A 14,431-nucleotide genomic window follows, 5' to 3' on the forward strand; every position below is an offset into this window, starting at 1 on the left:
ACCAGGAGGCGGGGCCATGAGGCCTGGGCCCCGCCCCGGCGCGTCCGGCTCCTCCCCGGGCCCTGCCTCCAGCTCTCCTGGGCCCGCGGGGAGCCGGGAGCTGGCCCACTGAGCCGTGCCGAGGGTGCCGGGGCACTGTACGCAGGGGCGGGCCCGGGGGCGGAGTCCGGGCAGCGGTTGCTGTGGGGACGGGGCGGGGACGCGGCCCCGAGGACGGAAGTGAGAAAGTTGCCGGAGTCCCGGGGAGAGTTGGCGGAGCTGGGCGCGCACCGCGGCGATGGGAGGCTCGGGCAGTCGCCTGTCCAAGGAGCTGCTGGCCGAGTACCAGGTGCGCGGGGCGCCAGTTCTCGCGGAGCTCGCGTGCGGGCCCGCGCCGCAGAATAGGGTTCGGGAGCCGGCGGCGGGGCGGCGGTGGCTTGCCGGCGGCTTGCCGACCCTTGTCTGGATTTGCCTTTCAGGACCTGACGTTCCTGACCAAGCAGGAGATCCTCCTGTGAGTCCGACTCCCACCCTCCACTGCGGGATTGCCCAGGGAGGTCTGGGGGGTGCTGTCCTAGCGGGGAACGGACTGGACACCTCTCTTCCGAGGGTGGGGCCGAGTTTCACGGAAATCAAGATCAGCGGGATCTGGAACCGGAGGCTCCAAGTGCAGGTCTCGCCCGCGCGCGGGCCTTAACTTTGCACCACGCATACCTCTGTGTGTCCAGGAAAAGTTGGGCTGTTTGAGTCCTGCTAGCCTCCTCTTTGCCGAGCTTCCTGCTGTCTTCTGGAACAGCTGTGGCTCTATGCGGACTTTGCCCTCTGGTAAAAACAAGAAGCCTTGAGGAGCCTAGCTCGCTCTTCTCCCAACTTTACTTGTTTAATACAGTAACCGTTAACGTTTACTGAGCCCTTACTCTGCCCAGGAGTTACGGAGTGATTCCCACATTACTTAAATCTTCAGGAGGAGGTTTACAGAACAGGAAAACAGGTTCAGAGGGTTCTGGTAACTTTGCGTATAAAGCACACTGTAAGTGATTTGATGGCCAGGACGCTTGACCTAGGGAGGTTCCTAGTCTCTTTCAATGTGATTCCACTGGGAAAGAGGTGGTGGGTGAGAGAAGGGGGTCCCTGGAGTGAAAGTGACATCGTAGTGTTGCTCTTTTCTCCCCGTTGTTTAGGGTCACTTATAGCTCCCTCCCTAACCTCTCCGTTCTCCAGGAATCTTTGAAATCGTTACTGTAATTGTTATAGTCCAGGAACTTGGGCCACAGGTAGTCCTAACCAGCTAGGCTGGGCTACCTGCCCTCAGTAGATCAATTAAAGGGACAGTATTGAAAAGCAGAGAAATCAAATGTATCCAATGTGGCCACACTGGGAAAAAGAACAAAGAAGTCCAGTGACAAGCTCCTCCCTCCAAGTCGGTCTTCATGTCGAGCTGAGGTGAGGTTTATATTTAAATACACGGCAGGAGGTATGTGTAACTAAACAGTCTGGTCAAGATGTGGTCTCTCCATCCTTGTCTCTGCTCTGTTGTCTTATGAAAGATGATCTGACAAGTTGCTGGAACTGTGTGAAATCTCTTCCTGGTAGACATTTCCTCCTTGGCTGATACCAAGCTTCATCCTTCTTACCATGTGAGATTACTGGGAAATTCTAATATCTTGAGGACCACTGATTCTATAGTCTGACAGCCAAAGGGAGAGGCGCAGATCTCTCTAGAATATCTTTTTCCTGCCAGAACGGTTACAGAGAGTGTCAGACACACACACATTCCATGCATTCCCCCCTCCACAAATACCCACCTTAAGATGGGAGCCCAGGCCTCTGCTGCGCTGTGCCTGACTTCCCTCTCTTTGACTGAAGATTGCCCAGTGACTGAAGTTCTGGTTACGTGACGACTTAGTCATACACCCAATTTACATGGCGTTCAAAATGCGGAATGGGAATGTAGGGAACACAGGGAGACTGGGCTGCTCCAAGGCACCAGTAAGTTCCCCTCTCTCTGCCAGAGCCCACAGGCGGTTTTGTGAGTTGCTTCCCCCGGAGCATCGGAGCGTGGAGGAGTCGCTGCAGATCCGAGTGTCATCCGAGCAGATTCTCAGCCTTCCAGAGCTCAAGGTTCAGTCCTCTGTCCACTCCACCCTCTACCCCCTCTATCCACCCTGTCTCTGGTACAGTCCCTAACTCTTCCTGCCATTCTGATTGGTTGGAAGCACGTGCCACCACACCCTGGGTTTGTTTTGATGATGATGCGTTAATTGTTTGTGTGTGGGTCTGCACACATGTAAGTGCCAGTGCCTGTGGAGTACGGAAGGAAGGCGTTGGATCCCCTAGTGCTGGAGTTACAGGCAGCTGTGAGTTACATACAGCCTGTCATGGGTGCCAGGGACAGAACTAGGGTCCTCTACAAGAACAGAGCAGGATCTTAATCACCGAGTCATCTTTTGCTTTTTGAGATTTATGTATTTATTTTATGTATATGAGTGTTCTATCTGCATGAATACCTTTATACCAGAAGAGGGCAACAGATCCACAAGAGATGTTGTGAGCCACCCTCTATGTGGTTGCTGGGAACTGAACCCAGGACCTGTAGAAGAGCAGCCAGTGCTCTTAACCTCTAAACCATCTCTCCAGCCCTCTCCTCTTTTTAAAAACGGCAGCTCTGGGGATTAAATGCAGGTCTTTATGTTGACATGGCAAGCACCCCACCACTTCTTTCTTCTGATCTGGGTTTTACTTTGCGGCTTTGACTGGCCTTGAACTTGTTTCAACCCTCCTTTTCCTGCCTTCTGAGCGCTGGGATTATAGGCATACATCCCCATGTCCAGCTTACTGTGAATAAGAATAATAGCTATTATTATTATTTTGAGACAGGGTCTCACTGTGGAGTCCCAGCTAGCCTGGCTGGAATTCACTATGTAAACCAGGCTACCCTTGAACTCTTAGACTTTGCCTCCTTGGTGCTGGAATGAAAAGACCATAACACCTATCTGTTATGAAATTTCTATGCAAAGAGCCTGGCTCTGTAACAAAGTAATTGTTTGATTAAATATATTTAAAAATGACCAGCTTGGTCCAGCCAAGTAGCTTAGAGGATAAAAACACTTGCCTTGTAAGCCTGAGGACCTAAGTCTGACCTCTGGAACCTATGGTAGAGGAGAGTTGACTATGGAAACTTATCCTTTGGCTTCCATGTGTGGTGGCATGTGCTCACATGTGCATATACACGCTTAGAATAATAATCTGCTCATCTTGTTGCTTTGCTCAGGATGCCTTCCTTTTCCTGCTGTGACTCCAGTTGTGGTGAGCCTGAGTTAGACTCCCCGGGGGCATCTCTGCCCCTTCCCTGGCTGGCTTAGTGGTCCCTCCTGAGCCCTCCATGTCCTGGCCTCAGTTTCTCCCCTCCGAGCCTGAACTCCATATAGTGCCACTACTGTAGTCAGCTGCCTCAGGTTTCCAGAAGGGACTCAGTCATGGCAGCACACGCCTGTAATCCATCAGTTGGGAGGTAGAGACAGGAGAGTTGAGGCCAGCCTGGGTTTATGAGACCCTCCCTCAAGTTTCCGATTGAGTTGGCCGAGCATGTAACCCAGGCAGTGCCCTGTGACATTCACAGAAGGCTTTCTTACCTAGGCCAACCCCTTCAAGGAGCGAATCTGCATGGTCTTCTCCACGTCCCCTACCAGGGACAGCCTGAGCTTCGAGGACTTCCTGGACCTCCTGAGTGTCTTCAGTGACACAGCAACCCCAGACATCAAGTCACACTATGCCTTCCGCATCTTTGGTAAGCACCCAAAGAACTGCTGGAGCCTGCTCGCTCCTTCCTACCCAGGAAGTGGGGGTCGGGGTGAGCTTGTGGAACACCTCTTGTGCATGTCTGTATTGCTCCGTGTCTGCTGCCTAGACTTTGATGATGATGGAACCCTGGACAGAGAAGACCTGAGTCGGCTTGTGAACTGCCTCACAGGAGAGGGCGAGGACACACGGCTCAGTGCTTCCGAGATGAAGCAGCTTATCGACAACGTGAGCTGACTCCTGGCTGGGCCTGAGGGTGCTGGGTCGGGGGAGGGTTGGGGCTGAAGCCTAACATCCGCCCGCCTCTCCCTCTCCAGATCCTGGAAGAGTCGGACATTGACAGGGATGGAACCATCAATCTCTCCGAGTTCCAGCACGTCATTTCTCGTTCACCCGACTTTGCCAGGTGTGACCAGAGCACCCCTGCATTCTGAGTACCATCTACTCTGGGATATTACAGGGGTGTTTTAGGATGTTCTTCCAGAGGGGACACACTAGGGACCTAGCCCGCTCTATTATTGTTGTTTTGAGACAGGGTCTCATGTAGCTGAGACTGACCTTAAACTCCAGCTGCCTCTGCCTCCCTAGTGCTGGTGTTCAAGTTGCACGCCACCACACCTAGCCTAAATGTTGACCTTGGGGTCTCCCTTCCTCCACCTCCTGAGTGCTGGAATGCCTCATTTATGTGGTGCCAAGGATTGAACCCAGAGTTTCAAACATGTTAGGCAAGCAGTCTACTGAGCTACACCTCCAGCCCCTCGTACGAGAACCTTAAAACTGTGGTGGTGCAGGTCTGTGACCCCAGCACAGAGAAGACAGAACTGCTGCGATCCAAGGCCCGCTTGGTCTGCACAGGGTCAGCTAGAACTTGTTTCAGGGGGACCAAAAGGAAAAAAGTCCCAGGAGAGAAGCGGGTGTGACTGGTAAGGTCTGCAGCACCTTCTCTCAGAAAACCCGACACGGGCTAGAGTGTAGCTCAGTGGTGGAGTATACATGTTTAACCCTGTGTCGGGCCCTGGGTTTGATCCCCAGCCCCAAAGCCAACTCCCTCCTTCCCCATGCAGCTCCTTTAAGATTGTCCTGTGATGGCTTCTGAGCACCAACATCCTGTCCAAGACCTTCCACTGCTGAGATGTGGCCAAGGTTCGGCCTGTGCTGTCAGGCCCGGGGCCGGCCCAGCCTGGAGAGGGTACTGCAGTCTGGCCCACCGGCAGGGGAGGCCCTCCCTCCCCTTCTCACTGCTGTTCTCATCACGGTTTTTACTAATCGGTAATAAAGGTTTAGAAATGTTCGACTTCCCTGTGTGACACTAGCAGACTTTGTACGAGCCGCTGATCGCCACCGCTTTGGAGACACTCAAGTTCATTTCCACACGTGTGAGAGCTTACAGAATGGCATGCCAAAGAAAAGTCAATTTTACCACATCATCATCTGAAAGCTTTACAACACTGAAGAGTAAAAAAAGTCCTTCCTGTGCCCCGAACTGGGTGCAGAGGACAGGGATTCACCCCGCTAAGAACCACACTCCACCAGGTGACATCAGTCATCCTTTAGAAAAAGGCTTGGAAGCCCCAAAAAGATAAAACTTGAAAGCAGAGCCAGGCCGGGGAGATGGCTCACTTGTTCAAGTGTCTGCCTCAGAGCATGAGGACCTCAGTCCTTAAGTCTCAGCCCTGGGGAGGCAGAGACAGGAGGATCCCGGGGTGCACTGGCCAGCGGCCTAGCCTAACGGTGAACTTCAAGCTAATGAGACCCCATCTAAAGAGGGGTGTGCAGTTCCTAAGGATGACACCTAAGGCTAGCCTCTGGTCGCCACATGTACACACACAGGCATTCACATGACAACATACACACAAAGCAAAGTCCTTCAAGAATTGGGGCCTCAATTAACTATCATTTGTCCGCTTTTATTTAAAAAAGAAAGTAAAGTGCATCTTATTAAAAAAAATACAAAACCCATGTAAATTCAGGGTCCTTGTGATGGGCAGTGTCAGTATCCCTTAGAGTGTGGGGCAAGGGCGGTGAACTCGGAGCTGGAGAAGGTGGGGTTCAGAAGTCCCCGTGTCGGAACTGGAAGATGGGGCTGGGGAGGTGGGGGGGCATGGTTCTCTGACTGGGAAAAGGGCAGCAGGCAACAACAGTCTTCTGTCGCCAGCTCCCCTGGGGTCAGTCCCTTGCTCGCTCGAGGCCACAGCCTGATACAGGCCTGGTAAGTCCAGGAACTGGGCCTGGGCCCGCGTCTGGTGGGGAGGGCTGCGAGCCAGCCTAGCCCTCTGGTCCCTGAGGTGGTGGGGTGTCAGTGGCCACAGATACGTCCTCAGTTGGCTGGAGCTGGAGCAGGGCCCCTGCTCTGCATTGAGAAAGGGTAGCTCAAGGCAGCAGAGTAAGGCGGAAGGTAGAACAGGCCAGCGGGGGAGGGATTTCCAACTCTGTCTCACAAAGCCACTCTGGATAAGTCCCCAAGAGCCCAGGCAGGCTGCACTGGAGTGGCTGTGTCGTAGTCTTCCTTGTCTCTTGTCTCTCTTCCCTCTCACCCTGGCTTCACATTTTTTAAACAAAGGGCTCAGTTTAAGTAGCAGAATTCTGCCACCCGACAAGGGCCCTCTGGCCCCTGGAGGCAGAGCCGTCTTCGGCCAGGCCCTGGAACCGGCTGGCTGGCTGTCGGGGCTGTGATACCAGCTGCCTCCCCGGCACGGTATCATGGTTGTGTTGTGAGAAGCACAGGTCTAGCTGACCTCCGCTGAACAGTCACAGCCTGAGGCCTGGGTGGCCACATCTCACGTCAGCTCTCATACCACAGAGTCTCGGATCTCAGAGCCCAGCCGAACCCGGGGCCGGGGACACACGGGAGACACCTCCACAAAGCTGTCCTGGATACTCAGCGGCCTCTTTTCTGACTCAGTAAAGACTCGGGGCCCTGGGGAGCTATCCGACAGGGCCTGGTAGCCTCGGTGGTCAAGCGGGGTGCTAGGAGGGCCGACACCATTGAGTGGCCGCGTCTCGGGTGGGAGCACCACAGGACGAGTCTTGGGGTGCACGGTGGCACATTCGCCCTGCTTTAGGAAGAGTTTCATGCCATCCCGATGTCGGTAGAGAAAGAACAAAACGAGAAGCACCACGGCAAGGCCGAACAGAGTGCACATCACCAGGAATTCGTTCCAGTAGGACTTGTCTGCACCCCAGCTGGCCCTGCCGCCAGCGGGCGCACTCACTCGGGATGTGTTGATGATGACTGGGATACCGTCACGCTGGTCCTTTTGGCCCACCACCCCATCCTCCATCACCTCCGGGCAGTAGCTGGCCACCAGCTGCCGGAATCCTTCTTCTATTGACCAACACTGGAACATCCCGAACCCCTGCTGGCTGCCCACCAAGAGCAGGTCGCCGGTGGGCAGCACGCGGCAGGAGGCAGAGGCATTGACAGGGGCCCCATTGTACAGCCAGAGCCGAGTGGCCAGGTTCGAGAGGAGTGGGCAGGCCAGGGTGTTCACTGTGTTCGGTTGGATCTGGACTTGTTTGCATGGCTTGCCTGTGGGCAGAAGATGCAGGGGTAGAAGGAGCCAATGGCTAGAGCAGCCCCAGGCTTAGCCCCGCCCTCCTGACTGTGCTCTGGTGCTGGTTTGAATGAAAACAAACCCCATAGGCTCACAGGCAATGGCACCATTGGGACATGGGGCCTTGTTGGAGGAAGTCTGCCATTGGGGGTGGGCTTTGAGGTTTCAGAATCCCAAGCCAGGCCCACTGATCCAGATGTAGAACTCTCAGCTACCTCTCCAGCACCATGTCCGCCTGTGTGCCATGACAATAATGGACTACATCTCTGAGCCAGCCCATTTAAATGTTTTCCTTTATAAGAGTTGCCGGGATCACAGTGTCTCATCACAGCAATAAAACCCTAACTAAGACAGATGTTAACTTGGGCGATTCTTGGGACTGAGTGAGACTCACTATCTGGACCCCTTTTTATAAGACTAGAAGAAAAATCTATACCTATAAATACCTGGAAGCCTTTTCCAAGCAAATACAGCCCACCTTTTCTAGGGCATCTTACCTGCTGGCACTAAAGTCCGGGGCCTGGCCGAGGAAGCATTGCAGAGATCTTTCGCATTGGCTCCCTCAATGTCCTGGATCCATGGCCTGGGTACGAGAAAATCTTGGGTAGGACCCCATGGGCCAGTGTTCCCTCCCCCATCTTGGACCTGGGCAGGGGACCTGGTGTGAAAGGCCCGTCAGGTCCAAAGCAGCAGTTAACACTTTGCTGAGCCGAGTCTCTACCACCACAGGGCGTCTCCAGTCACAGTTATGTGTGCGCACATTATGTGGAGGTTTGAGGACAACCTTGGTATCGTCCTTAGGAACACCGTCCGCCTCCTTTAAGGCAGAGTGTCTTCCTAGCCTGGAGTTTACCAACTAGGATGGACAGGGTGCCCAGTGAGCCCTGGGATCTGTCTGTCTCTCTCATGCCACCACTATGCCTGGCATTTTTATGTGCACTCTGGAAATCAAACTCAGATTCTCACACATCTGAGGCAAGCACTTCGCTGACTGGGCCATCTTCTCAGCCCCGTCGACACGTTATTACAAATAAAAGTCACAATCTCCTTTCACCATAAAAGCATAATGTGCCTGGCACATGGGAAGTAGACAGGAGGTACAGAAATAAAGATCATCTTTGACTACACAGTGAACTAGAAGCCAGTCAAGGCTGCTACATGAGACCCTGTATCAAATACACCCCCACCCCCATTAAAAACCCAAGAGGCTGAGGCAGGAGGATTGTCATGAGTTACAGACCAGCCGCAGCCACAGAGCAAGACCTTGTCTAAAAAAAAACAAACAAAAAAAAAAAAAAAGAAAAGAAAAGAAACTTTTCTTTCATTCTTTTTTTTTGTTTGTTTGTTTTGTTTTGTTTTGTTTTTCAAGACAGGGTTTCTCTGTGTAGCTTTGCGCCTTTCCTGGAACTCACTTTGGAGACCAGGCTGGCCTCGAACTCACAGAGATCCGCCTGCCTCTGCCTCCCGAGTGCTGGGATTAAAGGCATGTGCCACCACCGCCCGGCTTCATTCTTTTTTTTTAAAACATTATAATATTTTATATTGCTAGGATATGCAGTGTAGCCCAGGCTAGCCTCCAACTCCCAAACTTCTACTTTAGCTTCTATAGTGTTGAGATTATAGGTGTGTACACCGGAAAAAAAAAAAAAAAAGATGATTTTTTCATGAACTAAAAAATTAGAGGGGGCTGGAGAGATGGCTCAGTGGTTAACAGCACTGGCTTTCTTCCAGAAGACCCTGGTTCAATTCCCAGCACCCACATGGCAGTTCACAACTGTCTGTAACTCCAGTTCCAGGGATTCTGACACCTTCATACCAATGCACATAAAATAAAGTTAAAATACAGTGAGACTCTGTCTCAAAGGAAAAGAAAAAAGAAAATACAACCAAGCATAAAGAAAAAACAAAACAAAACAAAAACACTACAGGAGCCTCCATAATCTACTATGAAACAGCCAAGACAGACTTCTGGGTATAACCTTCCAGGTTATCAGCTCCTAAAAAGGTTGGGTTGCTTTTATTTTTGTTGCGGGGGAGGAACAGGGAGCAGGGAAGGGAAGTTGAAACAGGGTCTTTTTCAAGACAGTGTGTCTCTACATAGCTCTGACTGTCCTGGAACTCACTCTACAAACCAGACACCTCAAAACTCAGAGAGATCTTCCTGCCTCTGCCTCCTGGGTGCTGGGACTAAAGGTGTGAGCCATAGCACCTGGTCAAAATAGGGTCTTATGTAGTCTAGGGTAGCCTTAAACTTGTTATGCAGTCAAGGATAGCTATGAACTGCAGATTTCCTGCCTCTACCTGCCTACTAATGGGACAATTGCAGACCATGCACCACCATCCCCAAATACTGAAGTTCCTGAAACACTTTACAGACACCAAGTGTACGGCCCTGTGTGAAACAGGAACACAACTAACAGGAAGGTTAACACGTCCATGCTCTAGGAATGTGCTCATTTATGTCCCTTCTCCTGTAAACGCTACAAATGAGACAGTCATGTCTACAACACTGTTTGCTTTACACATTTGTAGAAAAATATGAGGGCGGTATGCTACAATGCAAGCCAGTGATGGCACTGTGGTGCTTTACTTTCTGTACATCCCTGTTCTCCTCTTAAAAAAAGAAAAAAAAAAAAAAGAATGAATTATTACTTTTATGTATGTGTATCTATCTGTGCCTAAGTCTCTATGTACAGGTGTGTGCAGGAGGCCAGAGGGTTGGATCCCTTGGAACTGAAGTTCCAGGCAGTTGGTTATGAACTGCCTGACAGGGGTGCTGGGGATGGAACCTGGGTCTCCTACAAGAGCAATAGGTGCTCTTAACTGCTGATCCATCTCTCCAGCACCACCATTTTGTGAGCCCAGGTCTCACATGGCCTAGGCTAGCCTTGGAAACCTACGAGGTTGCAGAGAATGCAACCTCCTGCCTCTGCCTTCTAAGTGCTAGGACTACAGACAAGCGCCACCATGTTCTGGCCGCCCTGTTTTCTTTAGAGCCTCCAAAACCATATACTGAGTTCCATCCAGGCCAGCCTAGGCTACATGAGACCCTGTCTCACTAAAACAAAAAACCAACAATAATAGCAACAGCAAAACCAGGTACTGGGATTATAGCCATGCTCCTACCTCAACTGACTCATCCCTATTTTTTATTTTTTAATTGAGACAGGACCTCATTATGTAGCCCTGGCTGGCCTGCATCTATGTAGACCAAGACGCCCTTGAACTCACAGAGATCTTTCTGCCTCTGCCTCCTGGATGCTGGGATTAAAGGTCTAATGTGCCACTATGCCAAATCCCTATTTTCTAAATCGACACCTCTAATCCACATGTTACTCTGACTACTTTCTAATGGTTTAGTACACTGCTGTGCTCTTCACTAAGCTATGTTCACATGGCAATCCACTTTCTCCTGGCAGGCTTTCACTAGATGTCTCATCTTCTACCAAATCCTGTTGCCCTTTCCAGGTAGGTACAGCAAACACTGACTGTCCAGTCCATACTGGTTTTGAGGGAAGTAGGGAACGGAGAACCATGTGGAGATGAGGGTAGACAGGAGACCTCGCAGGTGTCCCAGAGAAGACTTGGGTGCTCAGAAGTGATAGGCATTCAGGGACTTTGGGAGTTCTCACCTGGAGGCCAGATCAGGCTGGTGGAGGCTGACGAGCCTGCAGCTAGAGCCGCTCCAGGCACAGTAGGGGTCTCGAGCGAGGAGGCAGTCTCCACAGGTTGGGTACAGGCTGCAGTTGGCTACCGGCACTTGTACTACGCCAGAATGGGAGGAGGCATACAACAGTCCCTACATAGGCAAACAGGGAGAGTGAGGGAGAAGCATGGGCTCCCCGTCACTCAGTCACACCAGCCTCATATGCTCACCACAGCCATCCCAGGGAGCCTCTGACAAGTTCTGCCCCACACCCTTTTGACAGCCCTTAGTCGGGGCTCCTTAAACTTCCCATCTTGCTTGGGCAGGGAAGGAAGAGCTGGCTCGGTGCCAAGCTCATTCTACGGCCCACTCACCCGATGGCTGTCCAAGAGCAGGTTCTGCACAGGCTGGCCGTGAGGGAAGACCTGCAGCTCCTCAATGATGTGCACCCTGGAGCCCAGGGTCACTGCCTTGTGCAGGCGGCCATCACCTGGGAACACGGACACCACTCAGGCCCTGGTGGGGCCCAATGCCCAGGATCCACCAACCATGCATGAATCCCCCTCCTTAACTCGATCCTGCTGGGCTGCAAGCACTCACCAGTGCCCAGGAAGAGGACATCGTAAGTGCCGTGCAAGCCAGGCACGCGGTGCGCAGCCACACGCTGGTAGCGGGCTTGTGGCTGCAGCAGCAGCAGGCGGCTGCGGACCTGCCCATCCATCAGGAAGTGGTCCTTGAGGAAGTTTAGCACTCGGTCTGGAAGCTGCAGGGACGAGTTGATCTTCCGTTCCCGGGCACTGTTGGTGATGCACTGTAGGAAACAGAAGCATGGGCCACAGGAATCAGAGAGGAGGCAGGCCTCCACCAGGGACAGCAGCGGCCCGCTCTACCCGCCGAGCTCCAGAAACCACGGCACAGCTGCCTTTCTGCACAGTGCTGGTCCAAACGCAAACCTGGCATGTGAGGCAGCCAAGGGCTTGGTGGCCTGCTGGGCCCACTGCTCCTTACCCAGGTTGTACAAAGGCCTCCTCTTGCTGGCTAGCCTCTTACCCTGGGGTCCTCAAGAAGCTGGGGCTGATCAATATCTCAGTACAGCCAGCCACGGCGGATCCCCACACCCACCCGGGTCCTGTTTCTCCCGGCCCAAGAGTTTCTCTGCCTGTGAGATAACACGCCCAGTGACCCGCGACTAATGGAGTACACTACAAACAGCTTCAGCTCCGTCAGTGTGAGGGTCTGAGATGGGCTCCACAACTTCGTGTGGTACCCGGGAAGGTCCAGACTCAGTAGCCCGGAGTCAAAGCTAAGTGACACATGCAGCTTTCCGCCTGCCCCTGTCCATTCCCTCACCCTGCTTCTCAGCATCACCTCCCAACCAAACTGCGGGCACTCAGCCTGGTGTCAAGTTTCCCTTGTGGCCCGCTATGTGACAAGCAATTAAGAAAGGACCATTGCTTAGGATCCGGTCATCCGGTCATTTGATGACTGAATAAGGAGTCTGGGGGGGACAGAGTAAAGGGACAGTAGTAGTACTGTAGAGTACAGTTCAAAGCTGGAGGTGGTGGCATCCCCCTGGTGATCCTAGTACTTGGGAGGTGGAGGCAGAGATCAGGAGTTCACGGTCAACCACTGATACCCACCGCTCCAGGCCGGGGTGTGGGCACCGGGTGCGTCTCAGTGTACCACTGCTGTGTCTCTCTGTTCACTTTCTTGTAGAGGCCATCAAAGGCCCTCTGCACATCGTTCATGGTGAAGACACAGATGGCGGAGCCCTCTGTGGTCCCTCTGTGCCTGCCAAAGGAACAGCCAAGTCCATTCTGAGCTGGGAGGAGTCAGGGCTGAAGCCGGGGTCAGCGGGGTCTAGCCATTCCTTACCCTGCTGTCCCCAGCTAAATCCTGGCATTTCACTCACCACTGGGAGGTGAAGACCCCATAGAAGAGGGTCTTGCGCCAATCCTGGGGGTTGGGGCTCAGGGTGAAGACATCTTGCAGCACGTTAAAGGGAAAGCCGTCATCCGGCCGGGAGCACAGGAGCTGAGCCTTGAGGAAGGAGGTCCAGCGCTGCTGCAAGACGCGCTCTCCACCCTCGTCGCCCTGGAGGAGCAGAGGGGCCGCTGTCTGAGTCCCGAGCCAAGGGCCACAGGCGGGAGCACCGTGTTGCCTTGCCAGCCCTCCTCAGCGGCAGCTGAGACACACACAGAAATGAACGAAGCACGAGAAAAAAGCCAGGACGAACATGCAACTAAAATTGAGAAAATTTAGGAGTGTGTGTTTCCCATCATGAAAGCTCATTCCGTACTGTGGAGGATGAGCAAGCAAGGACCAAGGGGAAGCCGTCTACACAGGGAAGGCACAGGACATAGTTCAGGGGCACGAGGCCACCCAGCATGCCAGCATCACTGGCCATGCCAGTAACCTGAAGCTTCAGGTCATGCAGGAGGATCACTCGAGTCTAGGAGTTCATAGTCGGCCAGGGAGTGCAGTGGGACTTCAACTCAATAAACACATAAATGAATAAATAAACAATAGGGGAAGGAGTCCGTGACTGATTACTGAGCAAACAAGGAGCCCAAAGCACCTTGAACTACCGCAACTCAAGTTTGTAACTAAGTTACTACACAAACGTCAGCTTTAACAGCTCGGTAAAGAACGCTTTCATGTTGACAGTGGTCCTTCTTGTGGGGGCGGTAGGTTTTCACATTTAGGGACCCTAAGGGCTTTACATGGCAGAGTTTAACCCATTGGACAGCTCTGGTGGTGGAGGTGTTATTACTGCCATTCCACAGATGAGGAGTGGAATTTGAACCAGGAACCTGGGTTTTCAGTTTTCAAGAGAAAGCCAGACTTCTTTCCAAAGGGATGTAGCGCAGTTGGTAGAGTGTCTGCCTCGTATTTATAACCCCGAGCTGAAGCCCCAGCACCATGGAAACCAGGTGGGATAACACAAGCATCCTGCGTTACACAGTACGTTTGAGACCAGCCTGGGATACGTGAGACCCTATCTAAGAGAGGAGCTAGTACTATTAAAGTTTTTAAAGCAGGGCAGTGGTGGCACACGCCTTTAGTCCCAGCATTTGGTCAGAGGCAAGTGGATCTCTGAGTTCAAGGCTAGCCTGGTCTACAGAGTGAGTTCCAGGACAGCCAAGGCTACACAGAAAAAGCCTGTCTCAAAAAAAAAACAAAAAAAAAAAAAAGAGAGAGAAGTTTTTAAGATAGGATCTTGTTATGTGGTCCAGCATGGCCTTAACCTGCGATCCTTGCCCCTCAGCTCCCCAAGTGCCAGGATTTTGGGTGTGCACTGTCACACCTACCTTCAATATGAGATTTTCTCAATTAAGAAAAGGGAGGCCAGCCAGGCATGGTGGAGCTCTCCTTTACCCCAGCACTTGGGAGGCAGAGAGGTGGATCTCTGTAAGTTCAAGGCCAGCCTGGGCTACAGAGTGAGTTCCAGGAC

The 14,431-nt window shown here is 52.6% G+C and overlaps 2 protein-coding genes across 7 annotated transcripts in view; one reads left to right on the forward strand and one right to left on the reverse strand.

Annotated features, from left to right (window-relative positions):
• Positions 1-37: 37 nt before the first annotated feature.
• Cib1 (calcium and integrin binding 1) lies at positions 38-5,071 on the forward strand. Of its 2 annotated transcripts, XM_028873740.2 has the most exons (7): positions 38-328; positions 459-493; positions 1,992-2,100; positions 3,616-3,766; positions 3,887-4,005; positions 4,095-4,183; positions 4,842-5,071. In XM_028873740.2, exons 1-7 carry the CDS (start codon positions 278-280, stop codon positions 4,861-4,863), a joined length of 576 nt encoding a protein of 191 aa, XP_028729573.1. In that variant the 5' UTR covers positions 38-277; the 3' UTR covers positions 4,864-5,071. The 2 variants fall into 2 exon arrangements, with proteins under 2 accessions (XP_028729573.1, XP_037053953.1); XM_037198058.1 differs by lacking the exons at positions 38-328; positions 459-493 and adding an exon at positions 1,201-1,422.
• Positions 5,072-5,658: 587 nt separating this feature from the next.
• Positions 5,659-14,431, reverse strand: part of Sema4b (semaphorin 4B) — a 41,884-nt gene continuing 33,111 nt past the window's right edge. For all 5 annotated transcript variants that reach the window (XM_028873739.2, XM_037198072.1, XM_028873737.2 and 2 more), the window contains 7 exons: positions 12,890-13,071; positions 12,618-12,768; positions 11,578-11,788; positions 11,352-11,467; positions 10,964-11,130; positions 7,829-7,914; positions 5,659-7,306 (listed from right to left, as the gene is read on the reverse strand). In XM_028873739.2, the coding sequence (XP_028729572.1) occupies positions 6,567-7,306; positions 7,829-7,914; positions 10,964-11,130; positions 11,352-11,467; positions 11,578-11,788; positions 12,618-12,768; positions 12,890-13,071 (1,653 nt within the window). In that variant the 3' untranslated portion in view covers positions 5,659-6,566. The remainder of the gene's footprint in view (positions 7,307-7,828; positions 7,915-10,963; positions 11,131-11,351; positions 11,468-11,577; positions 11,789-12,617; positions 12,769-12,889; positions 13,072-14,431) is intronic.

This window comes from Peromyscus leucopus, chromosome 1 (genome assembly GCF_004664715.2).
Source record: "Peromyscus leucopus breed LL Stock chromosome 1, UCI_PerLeu_2.1, whole genome shotgun sequence".
Classification (NCBI taxonomy): Eukaryota; Metazoa; Chordata; class Mammalia; order Rodentia; family Cricetidae; genus Peromyscus; species Peromyscus leucopus.